A 14,819-nucleotide genomic window follows, 5' to 3' on the forward strand; every position below is an offset into this window, starting at 1 on the left:
CAACTGTACTGGGTGGGTTTGTGTGTCAACTTGACATAGCTAGAGTCATCAGAGGATGAGCCTCAGTTGAGGAAATGCCTCCTTGAGATCCAGCTGTGAGGCATTTTCTCATTTAGTGATCAGTGGGGGAGGGCCATGCCCATGGGTGGTGCCAACCCTGGGGAAGCAAGCCAATAAGCATCTCCCCTGCATGGCCTCTGCATCAGCCCCTGGTTCTAGGATCCTGCCCTGTTTGAGTTCATCACTGTCTTCTTCAGTGATGAACAGCAATAAATAATTAGTGTAAAACTAATAAACCCTTCCCTCCCCAACTTGCTTTTTGGTCATGGTGTTTTGTCCCAGCAACAGAAACCCTAACTATCATCAACCCAGAATGTTTTTTTTTAAACATTTTATTTATTATGCACACAACATTCTGCTTCCATGTATATCTGCACACCAGAAGAAGGCACCAGTTCTCATAATGGATGGTTGGGAGCCAACATGTGGTTGCTGGGAATTGAACTCAGGACCTCTGGAAGAGCAGTCAGTGCTCTTAACCTCTGAGCCATCTCTCCAGCCCCTGTTTTTGCTTTTTTGTAGTTTTAGGTGTATATGCATGTGGGTGTATATACTCTCACATTCCATGGTGCAGCATACATGTAGAGATTCAAGGGCAATTTTCAGGACTCTGTTTTCTCCTTCTATCACTTGGGTCCCAGGGATTGAACTCAGGTCATCAGTGTTGGCAACGAGAGCCTTTACCACTGAGCCATCTCGCCAGCCGCCATTCACCTTATGTGAGAGAGGGTGGAGTTCACAGGAGAAGCTGCAAGAGTTTGTTCTCTCCTTCTCCCATTGCACTTGGGAAGGGATTGAACCCGGGTTCTCAGACTTGCTGTAAGGCACTGTACCCTGTTAAGCAATCCCACTTAGAAACCCAGAATATTTCATTTTAAACTGAGTTGCTGGCTTGAGTTTCATAAAAAAAAATGTTAAATGAATTTGGTTTGGGATTAGGACAAAATTTCCAATAATTCCTGAAATAGTTCTATTATTTTTATTCTGTATTTATCAAAAGTGGTATTCTCAGGATTGAGAGTTATAACATCAAAATATAAATCAACTCTGAAAAACACTGAAGATCCTCTACATGCTGTAGTGTCAAACAGTCAAGATAAAGCTCTTTGTGTTAAAAAACATCCATCTTGTTAACATGCAAATGTGCTTTCCTCTTTAATAAAGGTAAAAGTGGTGCTAGGAAGATGACTCAGGGATTAAGAACACACACTACAAACCAGGCAGTGGTGTCACACACCTTTAATTCCAGAACTCGGGAAGCAGGGGCAGGCGGATCTCTGACTGAGTTCTCTATGTCAGCCTGGTCTACAAAAGTTCCAGGACAGTCAGAGCTGTTACACAGAGAAACCCTGTTTCAAAAACAAAACAAAACAAAATACACATTTAATAATAGTAATAATATTTTTGTTTTTCAAGACAGGGTTTCTCTATGTAACAAACAGCTCTTGCTGTCCTGGAATTCACTCTGTAGATCAGGCTGGTCTAGAGATTTGCCTTCCTCTGCTTCCCAAGTGCTGGGATTAAGGCATGTGCCACCATGACTCAGCAATCTTAAATCTTTTTAAAATCATAAATGGCAAAATTATGGAGAATTGATGAAGTCAGAGTGAATGTGTATTGTTGACACAGCACAACCATGTCAAGGATGCTTCATACCCCTGGGAATGACAAGGCCTGCCTTCCCCTGGTCCATATGCAAACACTGACGACAGTATATGCAGAAAGTATAAACCATAGTTCTTCCTCCTGGATACCTGCAGCCTGAGATTGCTCCCTTACAGAGACCCCTACTGAGGGTAGTACCTTGAAATTCTGATTACAAGCACTAAGAATACAGATGTGTGCCACTGTACCTAGCTGCAAAATTTTTGAGATGCCCATGGTATGGAACTGGCTCAGGGTTAAGAGCATTTGCTGCTCTTTCAATATTAATAAAATTGTTACAGAAAAATTTTATTTTAAAGCAATTATTTGGTGTATGTATTGTCACAACCTGCACAGCTTTTGGGTTGACCTAACCGGAATGACAGGAAATGAGGAAACCACAGGTACACATATAGAAAAGTTGGGGTTGGGCGGGACGTGCACACTCTGATGGAGGTGAACCAGAGGCCCAAAAAGTTAGGGCCTTTATTACATAAAGCTGAATGAAGGGGCAGGTGAGTTAATCTCAGTAGGGGAGCAGTCCCAGGCTGAGAAGAAGGGCATTAGGGAAGTAATGGGATATTGGGGATACATGGTCATAATTCCTTGTATAAATGTTTAAAACTACATTGAAATGAAAAAAAAAAGGATTATTAAGGTCACCACAGCTATAGAGCAAGTTTGAGGTCACCATGGGCTACATAAGACCCTGTCTCGAAAAACCAACAGATGAAGATTGAATGTTTTAGAAGGGAAATTGAGTTACTTTCTTTCTTTCTTTTTTTCTTTTTTTGGTTTTTCGAGACAGGGTTTCTCTGTGTAGCTTTGAAGCCTATCCTGGCACTTGCTCTGGAGATCAGGCTGGCCTCAAACTCACAGAGATTCGCCTGCCTCTGCCTCCTGAGTGCTGGGATTAAAGACGTGCACCACCAACACCCGGCTTTGAGTTACTTTCTATATGTAGCAGGTGATTTCATAAATGTATTGACTTCAGAGGCTGTCAGAGCATACCTCTAAAAAAGGCAGGGAATATGGTACAGTTGATCACATTAAGCAGTTAGATAACATATTGTTTTTATTTTATTTCACAATATGGTATTTGTCAACTTTAAATTTTTACTGCATGTTGAATTACTTTCTCTACTTGCTTAATTCTGGATCTACAACTTTCCCTATTCCCTTTTTTACCAGGGTGCCTGGTAAAAAAGGAGTCCACAGAGAAGGCCTAAGAATACTCTTCAGAATGCAAGGTGGCTGGTGTCTGGGCATGCAGTTCTGGTGAGATGCCCACTACTTCCCAGTAAGAGTGGCTTACTGTGACTCAACTGTTTGTACAAATATGGCTCATGCTGAACAGCAGCTTTCTTTCTGGGAGTTGGGGATTTGGGTGCCTGTCCAGCAGAGCATGCCTATGCAGAAGTGCACTAAAACCCCAGCATTTGGTCTCCAAGGACCTCCCTGGCAGAAAAGCATCTCAACACTTGTTGTCCCAAGTTGTTGGGGGATTGACATGTGAGCATGAATTGAGAGGACCTTGAAAGCCCTACCCAATTTCTTTTAGACTTCACCTCATGGACTTTTCCCTTGGCTGGCTGTGATTTCAATCTCAGTCCCCTCAGCCAGGAATACAATTATATCCTGAGTTCTGAGGCCTCCCAGCAAACTGCATCCCTAACACAGCCTTCAGATTTGTACAAGTGGTAGGCCCCATGACAGTTAATTTTGATTGTCAAATTGGTTGGATTAAGAAAAACCGAGATTGGGGGCTAGAGAGCTGACAGTTAAAAGTACTTGATGTTCTTGCAGAAGATGCTCAGTTCCCAGCACCCATGTTTGGTGGCCACAACTGCCTGTGACTCTAGCTTTAGCTCCCGGGGATCTAACACTCTCTTCTGGGCACTCTCAGACAATAGGGCATATACACACACAGAGAGAGAGAGAGAGAGAGAGAGAGAGAGAGAGAGAGAGAGAGAACTTTTTTTTAAAGTCATCAGTGAGACACACTTCTTTCAGGAGTGTTTCTGATGACCACTTCCAGAGAGGATTACTAAAGAGGGAAGATTCACCCTGAAATGAGTACACCTTCCCATGGGCTGGGGCCCCACACTGAAAGAGGGGAGAAGCCAGGTGCACACTGACAGTTTTCTTTCTCTGCTTTTTGACCACCAAAATGTCAAAAGTTCAAGCTCTGTGCTCCTGCCACAAGAACTCCCCACTATGCCTTCCGGCCATGGTGGACATCATCCTCTCAAACTGAGTCAAAGTTTCCCCCAAAATCTGCTTTTTGTTAGGCATCAGACTACAGCAGCAGCAGCAGCAGCAGCAGCAGCAAGACTGATAAGATCCCTGAATCCTAGATCTATCTATGTGGATGCTCTGCAGCTAGAGTACGGGATCAGAGGAATTGGGGTGGGGGTGGGGGCTGAAGGGGGTTCAGACCCTGGACCTGATGATGCCAGGTTGAAGTCCTTGTTCCTAAGGGTGGAAAGACACTTTTACTAGGAGACATGGTGAGGACTATATGGAGCTGGAAGCAGCAGCAGCCATCAACCTCCTTTGGACTACTTAGACTGAAGACCTGCATCATTCTGGCTATTTGAAGTTGCTGAGGCTGGAACCACAGAGTGGGGTAGAGGGCCTTTAAATTTCCTGAGGCGCCTGTCAGTGGTGGCACCTGCCTTTAATCCCAGCACTCTGATGACCTCCATGCCCACACTGTGGCAGGTACAAACACTGCCTCTCTCCAGATAAATAAAATAAAAACAATAAAGTTTAGCAGTAACTCCAAGATGTCTTGTGTCTGGAAGGGGAGGGAAAGAACTATCAACTCTCTGTCCCTAGAAAGACTGCAGGGGTTATAGCCTGATTTCTGGGAACTAGAGCAGGGATTGACCGCTGACCTAACAGTCTTGTTAGTCTTGCATTTCCAGCTGTGAATATTCCAGACTGTCAGTCCAATCCAAGAGAAAGGATGCTGTGTCCACAGGAAGGAAGGAAGGAAGGAAGGAAGGAAGGAAGGAAGGAAGGAAGAAGGAAGGAAGAGAAATTCCCTTTCCACACACACCCAGCACCTCTCTTCATGGTATCTGTTTCATAGTGATCATGATCATTAGCAAAGATCTCACCCTTTTCACCTGCAGCCTCCATCATACAGCCCCTATTTAATGCATAAAGAAATGCATGCCACTATCCAAACTTAAAAAAAAAAAGTGAACTGAGCATATATAATCCTTAGAAGAGAAGATGGTTGGGTCCCAAAGATGAACTTCCCAAGACATACAAAACCAGTGTGGGGGACATGGACCCCACACCTCAGTGAGAGGATTGTCAACATTTTCCTATAAGAAAGCAGATAGGCTGGATATATTGTGTTGGGCTGGAGAAATAGTCTACCACAGAGACCCTAACAACCTCATCACAGTGTTTGTGCTTTCATGATGGCTGAGCACCAGAGAATAGGAGTCAGCCCTGCTGATGCGGCTTGGATGAGCCACCTTCAGCTCTTGACCCTCAGAAGCCCTGTCCAGCACCCCAGGGTGATCCCAGCACCTGTTGTCCCTGTTGGATTGGGTTGTTTTTCTAGTGTACTGCTGGTCCTTACCACAGGTGGTTATACTGAATTGCCTCAGGATTTTTGTTTGTTTGCTTTTCAAGACAGGGTTTCTCTGTGTAGCTTTGGAGCCTGTCCTGGAACTCAACTCCATCTGTAGACTAGGCTGGATTTGAACTCACAGAGATCCTCCTGCTTGTGCCTCCTGAATGCTGGGATTAAAGGCGTGTGCTACCCCCACACCTGGCTAGTGTGATGTTCTAACTCTGCTAATCCACAACAAACAATTGGAATGTTTATTCTCCCTCATCATTGCAATCTGTAACAATGATGCCATAACTTTCCTAATACAGCCCATCTGAAGGGTAATTTCAACCCAGTTTCCTTTCTATGCATCTGTATTGTCTTTTATCTATAACATCAACAACATCAGGAACCATCGAGACAGGCCATTGGATAGACACTCGCCACCAAGTCTTCACAACCTAAATTCAATCTCTAGAACCCATATAAAGGTGGGAAGAGAAAACTGATTCCACAGTTGTGTTCTGAACTCGGCATGCAAGCATGAACACAAATAGCTTTTTTTTTTTTTTTTTTAGGTGTGGTGGAGCACTAAGTATGCAGAGACAGCATGATCTCTGGGTTCTAAGCCAGCTGGGGCTACAGCAAGACCCTATCTTAACACACACACACACACACACACACACCACAAACAACCACCACAACATCATTATTTACCCTGGGTGAGAAAGATAACACATTTGGAATCCAGACTCAGAAGCCCTCTGCCAGGAATTGTGTCACTTAATTATAAGCCCCTGGGACACATGGGGCAGTTAAAGAGGAAGTGGTGGGAATGCAACCTGCTATATATACCCCATAGGTATGAAGGAGACAACAAAAACACAATCCAAGCCGGACGTTGTGGCCCCACCCATAATCACAACACTAGAAAGGCTCTGGTAGGAAGACTGCCAGTTCAAGGCCAACCTGAAATACATTAAACACTCAAAAAAGCAACCACAACAACCTGAGATACACATCCAGATTCCAAAAAGCAACAACAAAGAGACCTCAGGACGATTGGATTTCATATTTTCTGAGTTGAAGCACTCCAAAAAAGGTGAACACTAAAGGATCCTATCTTAAAAAAGAATTAGAACTCCAAAAGCTGCTATACAACCATGCAGCTGCTAGCTGGGCGTTGGTGGCGTAAGCCTTTAATCCCAGCACTCGGGAGGCAGAGGCAGGCGGATCGCTGTGAGTTCAAGGCCAGCCTGGTCTACAGAGCTAGTTCCAGGACAGGTTCCAAAGCTAAACAGAGAAACCCTGTCTCAAAAAAACAAGAAACGAACAGAAATTTCATACAATAAAAATGAAAATATACAACTAAAAAATAAGAAAGACCAGGGCTGGAGAAATGGTTTAAAGGTTAAGATCACTGGTTACTCCTCCTCCTGAGTTCAATTCCCAGCAACCACATGGTGGCACACAACCGTCTATAGAGGGGTCTGATGCCCTCTTCTGGCATAAAGTGCATGCAGACAGAGCACTTGTACATAGAATAAATAAATCTTAAAAAAAAAAAAAGTCGGGCGGTGGTGTCTCACGCCTATAATTCCAGCACTTGGGAGGCAGAGACGGAAGGATCTCTGTGAGTTCGAAACCAGCCTGGTCTACCAGAGCTAGTTCCAGGACAGGCTCCAAAGCTACACAGAGAAACCCTGTCTCGAAAAAAAAAAAAAAAAAAGACCAAAAAAATGTCTCCGCTGGGAAGAGAGTCTCCAACAAACCGAAGACGTCCAGAAGGAGAAGGCCGTCTTCAGTGCCTTCCTCCTTTACCGACCCGGGAGAAGCCGCAAAACGCTCTGCTCGGGCCTTCTGTACTCGGCCAGACCCGTACATTTAGAAAGCCGAGAATGCTGGGAGCTGTAGTTCCATCGGACCGGAAAGGGACTAGTTCTCCGGAAGCTGTAGTTTACCGAGACCGAAAAAGGTACGGACCGCCGGAAGCTATGGGTCGTGGAAGCTGGAGTCCTAAAGCGCTGTGCTCTGGGAGGCGGAGCTGGGGTCGTACAACATGGCCGGACTGGAGCTCCTGTCCGACCAGGGTTACCGGATAGACGGTCGGCGCGCGGGCGAGCTGCGCAAGATCCAAGCGCGTATGGGCGTGTTTGCGCAGGCCGACGGCTCGGCTTATATCGAGCAGGGCAACACCAAGGCGTTGGCGGTGGTCTACGGGCCTCACGAGGCGAGTAAGAGACCGGGCGCGGGTTCCTCCCGCCAGTGGGCCCTCATAGTCTCTGAGGTGCCTCAGCCGGCCTGGCGAAGCTCCACTCACTCCCCCTTTTCTCAGCTCATTATTCTGACTTCTTGGCGGGAAGAAGCTCCCCAGGCCACTGCAACACTATTTGCCTGTCTGCGCTTACTAACTACATCGGTTTTACTGAGTCTTCCGCGTCGCTTCTTTCTCTACTGGAACATAAATTCCCAATACAGGGACTCTCGATGTAATTGTCTACCTTTATTGCTGTGTCTCAGTGCTGTGTCAAGGCCAGCAAAACACGCACATTTTACAGTTTGGTTGGTATATGAGAGTTCAGCTTTCTAGGCGGAAGGCAGGGTGATAGTCGGGTATAGAACACATCAGGGCCGACTATTGGTAGGTAGAGAGGCAGTAGATCAAGTAAAGTTGAGTAGTTACCAAGGGGGTGGACCCAAGACTTTGAAAGTCGGGAAACTGAGACTTTGTTTTACATGTAATGGGGAGCCCCTGGTAGATAGGTAAATTATTAGTGTATAGGTGACACGGACCAGATGTTTGTAAATGTGGTGGCCACAATGGGAATAATTTGGGAGGAAATGGAGCTACTGTAGAACAAAGAGTTGCCTGCCAAAGGTAACTTATGGTTTAGTCTGAAAAGCCTCCCTCCAGCTAGGATTTGATTTGGAAGCCAGGTAGCCGCTGTTTTCTGAAGCACTAGAGGAAGAGGAGGAGAAAGGTTGAGTCCTGTGGGTTGAGTGTGACCCAGGAGGTAGGCCTGACACCTGTGTTCATTTCTCCTCCAGATCCGGGGTTCCAGGTCTCGAGCCTTGCCTGACCGGGCTCTAGTGAACTGTCAGTATAGTTCAGCAACCTTCAGCACTGGTGAGCGCAAGCGAAGGCCTCATGGGGACCGTAAGTCTTGTGAGATGGGGCTGCAACTACGCCAGACCTTTGAGGCAGCCATCCTCACACAGCTGCACCCACGCTCTCAGATTGACATCTATGTGCAGGTGAGCTAGCTGCAGCTTCAAACCCCTCCACCACCAGGAGTGGGTGGGCTCGGGGGTGGGGGTGGGGTGGCTGTATGAGGTGGGCCTGACATGCTGAAGGTTGAGATGTGAGTCTCATGTCCTGATGCCCCTTCAGGTACTGCAGGCAGATGGTGGAACCTATGCAGCATGTGTAAATGCAGCCACGCTGGCAGTGATGGATGCTGGGATACCCATGCGGGACTTTGTATGTGCATGCTCAGCTGGCTTTGTGGATGGCACAGCACTGTCGGACCTCAGCCATGTGGAGGAAGCAGCTGGAGGTCCCCAGCTAGCCCTGGCCCTATTGCCAGCCTCAGGCCAGATTGCACTGCTTGAGATGGATTCAAGGCTGCATGAAGACCACTTGGAGCAGGTTCTAGAGGCTGCTGCCCAAGCAGCCAGAGATGTGCACACTCTGCTGGATCGTGTAGTCCGGCAGCATGTGCAGGAGGCCTCTATCTTACTGGGGGACTGAGTGCCAACCACCCATATCCAAAATAAAGGCCTGTTCCTCTGCTATACACACCTTATTATACAGAGCAGCTCAGAGCCCTGCAAAGCAGAGTATGTAGCAATGCCCCTACCTGTGCTAGGAAGAGCAAGAGTGCTTAAGCCCACCGTGCGTTGGTGGCGCATACCTTTAACCCCAATATTTGGGAGGCAGAGGCAGGCAGATCTCTGTGAGTTCGAGGCCAGCCTGGTCTCCAGAGCAAGGGCCAGGATAGGCTCCAAAGCTACACAGAGAAACCCTGACTTGAAAAAATCGGAAAAAAAAAAAAAAAAAAAAAAGAGTATTTAAGCCCTCACACTAAGGAATATGCCATGTTCATCCAGCCCATCTGGGACCTTTGCACAAGGCTGAGGTAGAACTCAACTGGCTATGCTTGCCTATCATAGAGGTGTAAGGCTAGACTAATGTAGCAGTTCTCAACATGAGAGTCTCAACCCTTTGGGGGACAAATATCAGATATCCTGCATTTCAGATATTTACATTAAACTTCATAACAGCAAAACTATGTTTATGAATGGTTGGGCATGAAAAACTGCATTAAAGGGTTGAAGCATTAGGAAGGTTGAGAACCACTGGCCTGAAATCTTTCCTCAGGAATCTTCTTGGGCCATTTCTACCACTTGGACTCTAAAATAATAACAAGCTCTGGTTGCCTCTTGGCCATCTATCCTTACCTCTGCACCATTTAGACAAACTGCCTTCATCCACCTCTTTGTCTTCTGCCCACTATGCAGGTGCCTTGTGGTTGGACAAAAGCAATATGCTTTTCACTTTGTACTCCACTCACCTCGGTTTAGCCAGTGGTAGTATACCAACTTTCCAAAACCCTTGTATCTGGCCTTGATGGCCTTGATTCTGGCCCATCACTTAGGTGAGCCCACTGTATTAAGGTTTTAGACATCCATAGAAATGACTCAATACCTGATACTCAGGTCACGTGGGGACCTTATGTCATACAACGCAATCATTCACATCTCAATTCAGAGGTCATTTGAGTTACCCTTTCGTCGCTTTAGTTCTCCACCCACCTGCGTTACACACCGTCTTCTCAAACTCCTGGGAACCTTTAGGCTGGCACACTATCGCTGCACTGCCTTCAGCTCTGCCAGGATCCTGCCCTTCAGGGACTGCTCACCAGCGATTCCACAGCCCCAGGTTCCAGCTCCGCCCACTGCCGTGATCGCATCCTGTAGCTGTCCAGCCTACTGCAGTTTAGGCATGCGCAAAGCCTGATTCCCTGCGATATCTACCCCTACCAAGCGTATTGGCGTGACGGATCTTGGGACCGGAAGTAAAGGCAGCACGGGGCGCCGGGTCTGACGGGAACCCGTTCGGAGGTCCTGGTGGCGTCCTGAACGGAGCCTCCTTCCCGGCCATGGGGCTCCTGTCGGACCCGGTGCGCCGGCGCGCGCTCGCCCGCTTCGTCTTGCGCCTCAACACTCCGCTCTGGTGAGGGCGGGACTCCCGGGAACCGGAACGACTGTGGGTCTGCTGGTGGCTACTGCTCAGGCGACTGACTCCTCTCTGCAGGCGTCACTCAAGCTCTGAACTCTGGTCCCGATCTATCCCTGATATAATGGCTCGGGATCTTAATGGCAGTGGTGGAAGCCACGAGCGGGCGTCCCAGGTTGAGCTAATTCCAGGGCCCTTCTGTGCTCTCTCGCAGCGTGCTGAGCTACGTGGCTGGCATCACCTGGTTTTTGGCGCTGGCTTTCCCGCCCCTAACCCAGCGCACTTACATGTCTGAGAACGCCATGGGCTCCACCATGGTGGAGGAGCAGTTTGTAGGTGGAGACCGCGCTCGAAGCTTTGCCCGGGACTTCGCTGCACACCGTAGGAAGTCGGGGTGAGTGCCTTAGCAGAGGGCTGGGGACATCAGAGGCGGCCAAGACCATGGAGCACTGTTCTGAGGCTATCTTTGTGTCTCCAGGGCTCTGCCAGTGGCCTGGCTGGAGCGGTCGATGCGATCCGTAGGGCTGGAGGTCTACACTCAGAGCTTCTCCCGCAAACTGCCCTTTCCGGATGAGACCCACGAGCGCTATGTATGGAGGGAAAGGGGTGTGCCTGGGAGAAAAGCACTTTAGAAGGGTGGCCTGGGCCGGGTGTCTTGTTGAAGTGCCCTGAAACCAAGAAACTCAGTGGGAGGGATGGTCTGAAAACCTCTGGTCGTGGGCATTGTGGTGCCAGGAAAGAAGGCAGGCGTCAGCCTGTCTTCTGTAGAGTCTGCTGAGGCTTTCCCACCAACACTTTGTACAGATGGTGTCAGGTACCAATGTGTATGGCATCCTGCGGGCCCCACGTGCTGCCAGCACCGAGTCTCTGGTACTTACTGTACCCTGTGGTCCAGACTCTACAAATAGCCAGGCTGTGGGGCTGCTGTTGGCACTTGCTGCCCATTTCCGAGGTGAGGCTCTTGGGCTCTCTCAGGGAGGGTTTATTTGACCAATGCCCCAGGCCCTGTTGACCCTGCCTTTGACTTCCAGGGCAGATTTACTGGGCCAAAGATATAATCTTCCTGGTAACAGAGCATGATCTTGTGGGCACTGAGGCTTGGCTTGAAGCCTACCATGACATTAATGTTACAGGTAGGTGTTCCTCTTATCCTGTGCCTGTGTCTCTCCGTGTCAACTATCTCACTAGTGCCCCTTCTAGTGCTCATTGCTTGCTCCTACAGGCATACAGTCATCTCCCCTGCAGGGAAGGGCTGGAGCCATTCAGGCAGCTGTGGCCCTGGAGCTGAGCAGTGATGTGGTCACCAGTCTTGATGTGACTGTAGAGGGACTCAATGGTCAGCTGCCCAACCTTGATCTGCTGAACCTCTTCCAGACATTCTGCCAGAAAGGGGGGCTGTTATGCACACTCCAGGGCAAGGTGGGACCACCTGCTTGGGAGCATGGGGCCTATGATAAGGAGTAAATCTGATCCTGTCTCTATGCCTCCAAAGCTGCAGCCTCAGGACTGGACATCACTCGAAGGACCATTGCAGGGTCTGCAGACACTGCTACTGATGGTTCTGAGGCAGGCCTCTGGCCAGCCCCATGGCCCCCATGGTCTTTTCTTGCGCTATCGAGTGGAAGCCCTAACCCTGCGAGGCATCAATAGCTTCCGCCAGTACAAGTACGATTTGGTGGCAGTGGGCAAGTAAGTCTCTGGATCACTTTCATGTTCAAGGCAGTCTCTAGCTGGGGTGAGAGGATGGCTGACCCTGACCTGATTGTGCTCCTGACAGGGCTCTGGAGGGCATGTTCCGCAAGCTCAACCACCTCCTGGAGCGCCTACACCAGTCATTCTTCTTCTACCTGCTGCCGGCCCTCTCCCGCTTTGTCTCCATTGGGCTCTACATGCCTGCCATGGGCTTCTTGCTCCTGGTCCTTGGACTTAAGATATCCTCCAGCCTCGTTCTCACTACTCACTGTGGCCAGCCTCAGATCCCTTTAACTATAAGCTGGGGATAGTCCTTCCTGCTATGGGGGTGGGGAAGTGAGCCCATGATATCCCATCTAGCAAATCCCATCCAAGGTCTTGTTGGGGTCCTTGACTTGATCCATGCCCTGGAGCTGTGGATGCAGTTACATGAGGCTGGAGTGAGCCCTGAGGAGGCCGGGAAGGCTCCTGGCCCTGGGTCTCCACCCTTGGCAACACAGGTGATATTACACTCCATTGCTGTTAGAGGGGGCTTCTAAAGTCCCCAGCAGTGCTTTGTTACCACATGGCCTCAGCTAGAGGGGTCCCATGAGTCTTTGGGGGGCTTCCCCTATGCATTTGGCTAACTCCGAAGTTCCCATGTGCTCTGCAGGGCGTGGGCCTGGCCTCACTTATGGCACCCCTACTGATCTCTCAGGCCATGGGTTTGGCCCTCTACGTCTTGCCCGTGCTGGGCCAACATGTAGCTGCTCAGCATTTTCCAGTGGGTGAAGCTGAGGCTGTCGTGTTGACACTGCTAGCTATTTATGTGGCTGGCCTAGCCCTTCCACACAACACCCACCGGTGAGCAGCTGGTCTGGACAGGTGGGGGTGGCCCTCTGGGATACTTAAATGGCTTCTGGGCTACCCTTGAACTTCTTACTTTGTAGAGTGGTCGGCTCACAGGTCCCAGACAGAGGCTGGATGGCGTTGAAGCTGGTGGCCCTGATCTACCTAGCTCTGCAGCTGGGTTGCATTGCTCTCACTAACTTCTCCCTGGGCTTCCTGCTGGCTGCTACCATGGTACCTGCTGCTGCACTCACCAAGCCCCATGGACCCCGGTATGTGCTGGTCAACCTTTTTTCCACCAGTACCATTACCCCTCACCAGAGCTAACCTCATTTATTCACTCTCTGGCATTCACCAAGGTACATACTTAAATGTTGCCCTTCCACCCAGGCCACTCTATGCTGTCCTGTTGATGATGACAAGCCCAGCAGTCACACTCCTTGGTAGCCTGTTCCTGTGGCGGGAGCTGCAGGAAGTACCACTATCTCTGGCGGAGGGCTGGCAGCTCTTCCTGACAGCACTGGCCCAGGGCGTGCTGGAACACCACACCTATGGTGCCCTCCTCTTCCCAATACTGGCCTTGGGTCTATATCCCTGCTGGCTGCTTTTCTGGAATGTTCTTTTCTGGAAGTAAGATCTCTGGGGCAGGGATCCCTGAGCCTCTGTTCTACCTCCTCCTGGGAAATAAACAAGATCTTTTGTTTCTGTTGTGTTCTTTTAGATCTTGGCCCACTGTCTACTAGAAGTCCCTAGCAATTGGCTAGGCATTCCTACTCACCTCTCTGGTGGAGCCACCCTGGTGACTGAAGTGGGAGCCTGATCCCATCAACATAAGGGGCAAGTGCAAAGCCACTCTCAACTGCACATACAGTCCTGTAGGGTGGGTAGCCAGGCCCAGGCATTTCCATGCAGTACGCTTCAGTGCTGTGCCAGAAACAATTCTGGGGCATGAGATAATTTGCAACCAGGGTTTGAGAGCCTGACAGGAGCTGAGGTACCCAGAGACCATACAACACCATCTTTAGTCTGAGCTGAGAGGTCAAAGAAGCTGGAGTCTTAGGAGGCTCAGGGTTTAGTCAGTGTTTCTAGCCAAGGCTAGAATTTTAGTGTGGACTGTATATCTCTGTGGACTGTATATACAGAAGGAACACCACTTAGTTATAATAGCACAAGCCAATGTGAGATGCCCACTAGAGGCAGAAGAGGTGGTACTCAGCCAGGCATTGGGGGCGCATGCCTTTAATCCCAGCACTAGGGAGGCCGAGGCAAGCAGATTGATATGAGTTTGAGACCAGCCTGGTCTTCAAGAGGTAGTTTCAGGACAGCCTCCAAAGCCACAAAGAAACCCTGTCTTGGGCTGGAGAGATGGCTAGTTTAGTTTCCAGCAACCACATGGTGGTTCACAACCATCTGTAATGGAATCTGGTCTTCTCTTATGGCCTTCAGGGATACATGCAGACACAACACTGTATATATAACAAATAAATCTTTTTAAAAAAAAAAAAACATAGTAGCTCTTTTTTATTTATTTATTTATTATGTATACAACATTCTGCTTCCATGTATATCCGCACACCAGAAGAGGGCACCAGATCTCATAACGGATGGCTGTGAGCCACCATGTGGTTGCTGGGAATTGAACTCAGGACCTCTGGAAGAGCAGTCAGTGCTCTTAACCTCTGAGCCATCTCTCCAGCCCAACAAATAAATCTTAAAAAGAAAAGAAACCCTGTCTTGAAAAACCCAAAAAAAAAAAAAAAAAAAAGTGATACTCAGCAGGCT

At 48.8% G+C, this 14,819-nt stretch overlaps 3 protein-coding genes across 7 annotated transcripts in view; 2 read left to right on the plus strand and 1 right to left on the minus strand.

Moving 5' to 3' along the window:
* The window catches only part of Oplah (5-oxoprolinase, ATP-hydrolysing), a 34,285-nt gene extending 24,055 nt beyond the window's left edge, over positions 1 to 10,230 (minus strand). Inside the window, exon 1 of one of the 3 annotated variants that reach the window (XM_027404182.2) lies at positions 10,107 to 10,230. The gene's annotated coding sequence lies outside the window, so the exon portion shown is untranslated. Of the gene's footprint in view, positions 1 to 10,093 lie in introns of all 3 variants that reach the window. The other 2 variants (XM_027404180.2, XM_027404178.2) reach the window with 2 other exon arrangements.
* On the plus strand, positions 7,256 to 9,075 carry Exosc4 (exosome component 4). Its single transcript, XM_027404285.2, has 3 exons — positions 7,256 to 7,508; positions 8,327 to 8,533; positions 8,670 to 9,075. Exons 1-3 carry the CDS (start codon positions 7,338 to 7,340, stop codon positions 9,027 to 9,029), a joined length of 738 nt encoding a protein of 245 aa, XP_027260086.1. The 5' UTR covers positions 7,256 to 7,337; the 3' UTR covers positions 9,030 to 9,075.
* A 69-nt stretch (positions 10,231 to 10,299) lies between the features above and the next one.
* On the plus strand, positions 10,300 to 14,527 carry Gpaa1 (glycosylphosphatidylinositol anchor attachment 1). 3 transcript variants are annotated; one of them, XM_027404221.2, is made up of 13 exons: positions 10,300 to 10,514; positions 10,732 to 10,911; positions 10,996 to 11,107; positions 11,322 to 11,469; positions 11,549 to 11,650; positions 11,740 to 11,936; positions 12,016 to 12,206; positions 12,295 to 12,448; positions 12,614 to 12,709; positions 12,862 to 13,052; positions 13,139 to 13,309; positions 13,428 to 13,667; positions 13,759 to 14,527. In XM_027404221.2, the coding sequence occupies exons 1-13, from the start codon at positions 10,441 to 10,443 to the stop codon at positions 13,778 to 13,780; spliced, it is 1,878 nt and encodes a 625-aa protein (XP_027260022.1). In that variant the 5' UTR covers positions 10,300 to 10,440; the 3' UTR covers positions 13,781 to 14,527. The 3 variants fall into 3 exon arrangements, with proteins under 3 accessions (XP_027260022.1, XP_027260021.1, XP_027260023.1); XM_027404220.2 differs by having other exon boundaries at positions 12,010 to 12,206; positions 13,759 to 14,526; XM_027404222.2 differs by lacking the exon at positions 13,759 to 14,527 and having other exon boundaries at positions 12,010 to 12,206; positions 13,428 to 13,757.
* Positions 14,528 to 14,819: the final 292 nt, after the last annotated feature.

Source organism: Cricetulus griseus, chromosome 2 (assembly GCF_003668045.3).
Source record: "Cricetulus griseus strain 17A/GY chromosome 2, alternate assembly CriGri-PICRH-1.0, whole genome shotgun sequence".
NCBI lineage: Eukaryota > Metazoa > Chordata > Mammalia > Rodentia > Cricetidae > Cricetulus > Cricetulus griseus.

Excerpts from the sequence above, each read along its gene's own strand:
- Exosc4 (XM_027404285.2), top strand. The coding sequence starts at position 7,338 with ATGGCCGGACTGGAGCTCCTGTCCGACCAGGGTTACCGGATAGACGGT. Across the intron at positions 7,509-8,326 it reads TGGTCTACGGGCCTCACGAG|ATCCGGGGTTCCAGGTCTCG; the intron begins GCGAGTAAGAGA and ends TTTCTCCTCCAG. Across the intron at positions 8,534-8,669 it reads AGATTGACATCTATGTGCAG|GTACTGCAGGCAGATGGTGG; the intron begins GTGAGCTAGCTG and ends ATGCCCCTTCAG.
- Gpaa1 (XM_027404220.2), top strand. The coding sequence starts at position 10,441 with ATGGGGCTCCTGTCGGACCCGGTGCGCCGGCGCGCGCTCGCCCGCTTC. Across the intron at positions 10,515-10,731 it reads CGCCTCAACACTCCGCTCTG|CGTGCTGAGCTACGTGGCTG; the intron begins GTGAGGGCGGGA and ends GCTCTCTCGCAG. Across the intron at positions 11,651-11,739 it reads CCATGACATTAATGTTACAG|GCATACAGTCATCTCCCCTG; the intron begins GTAGGTGTTCCT and ends TTGCTCCTACAG.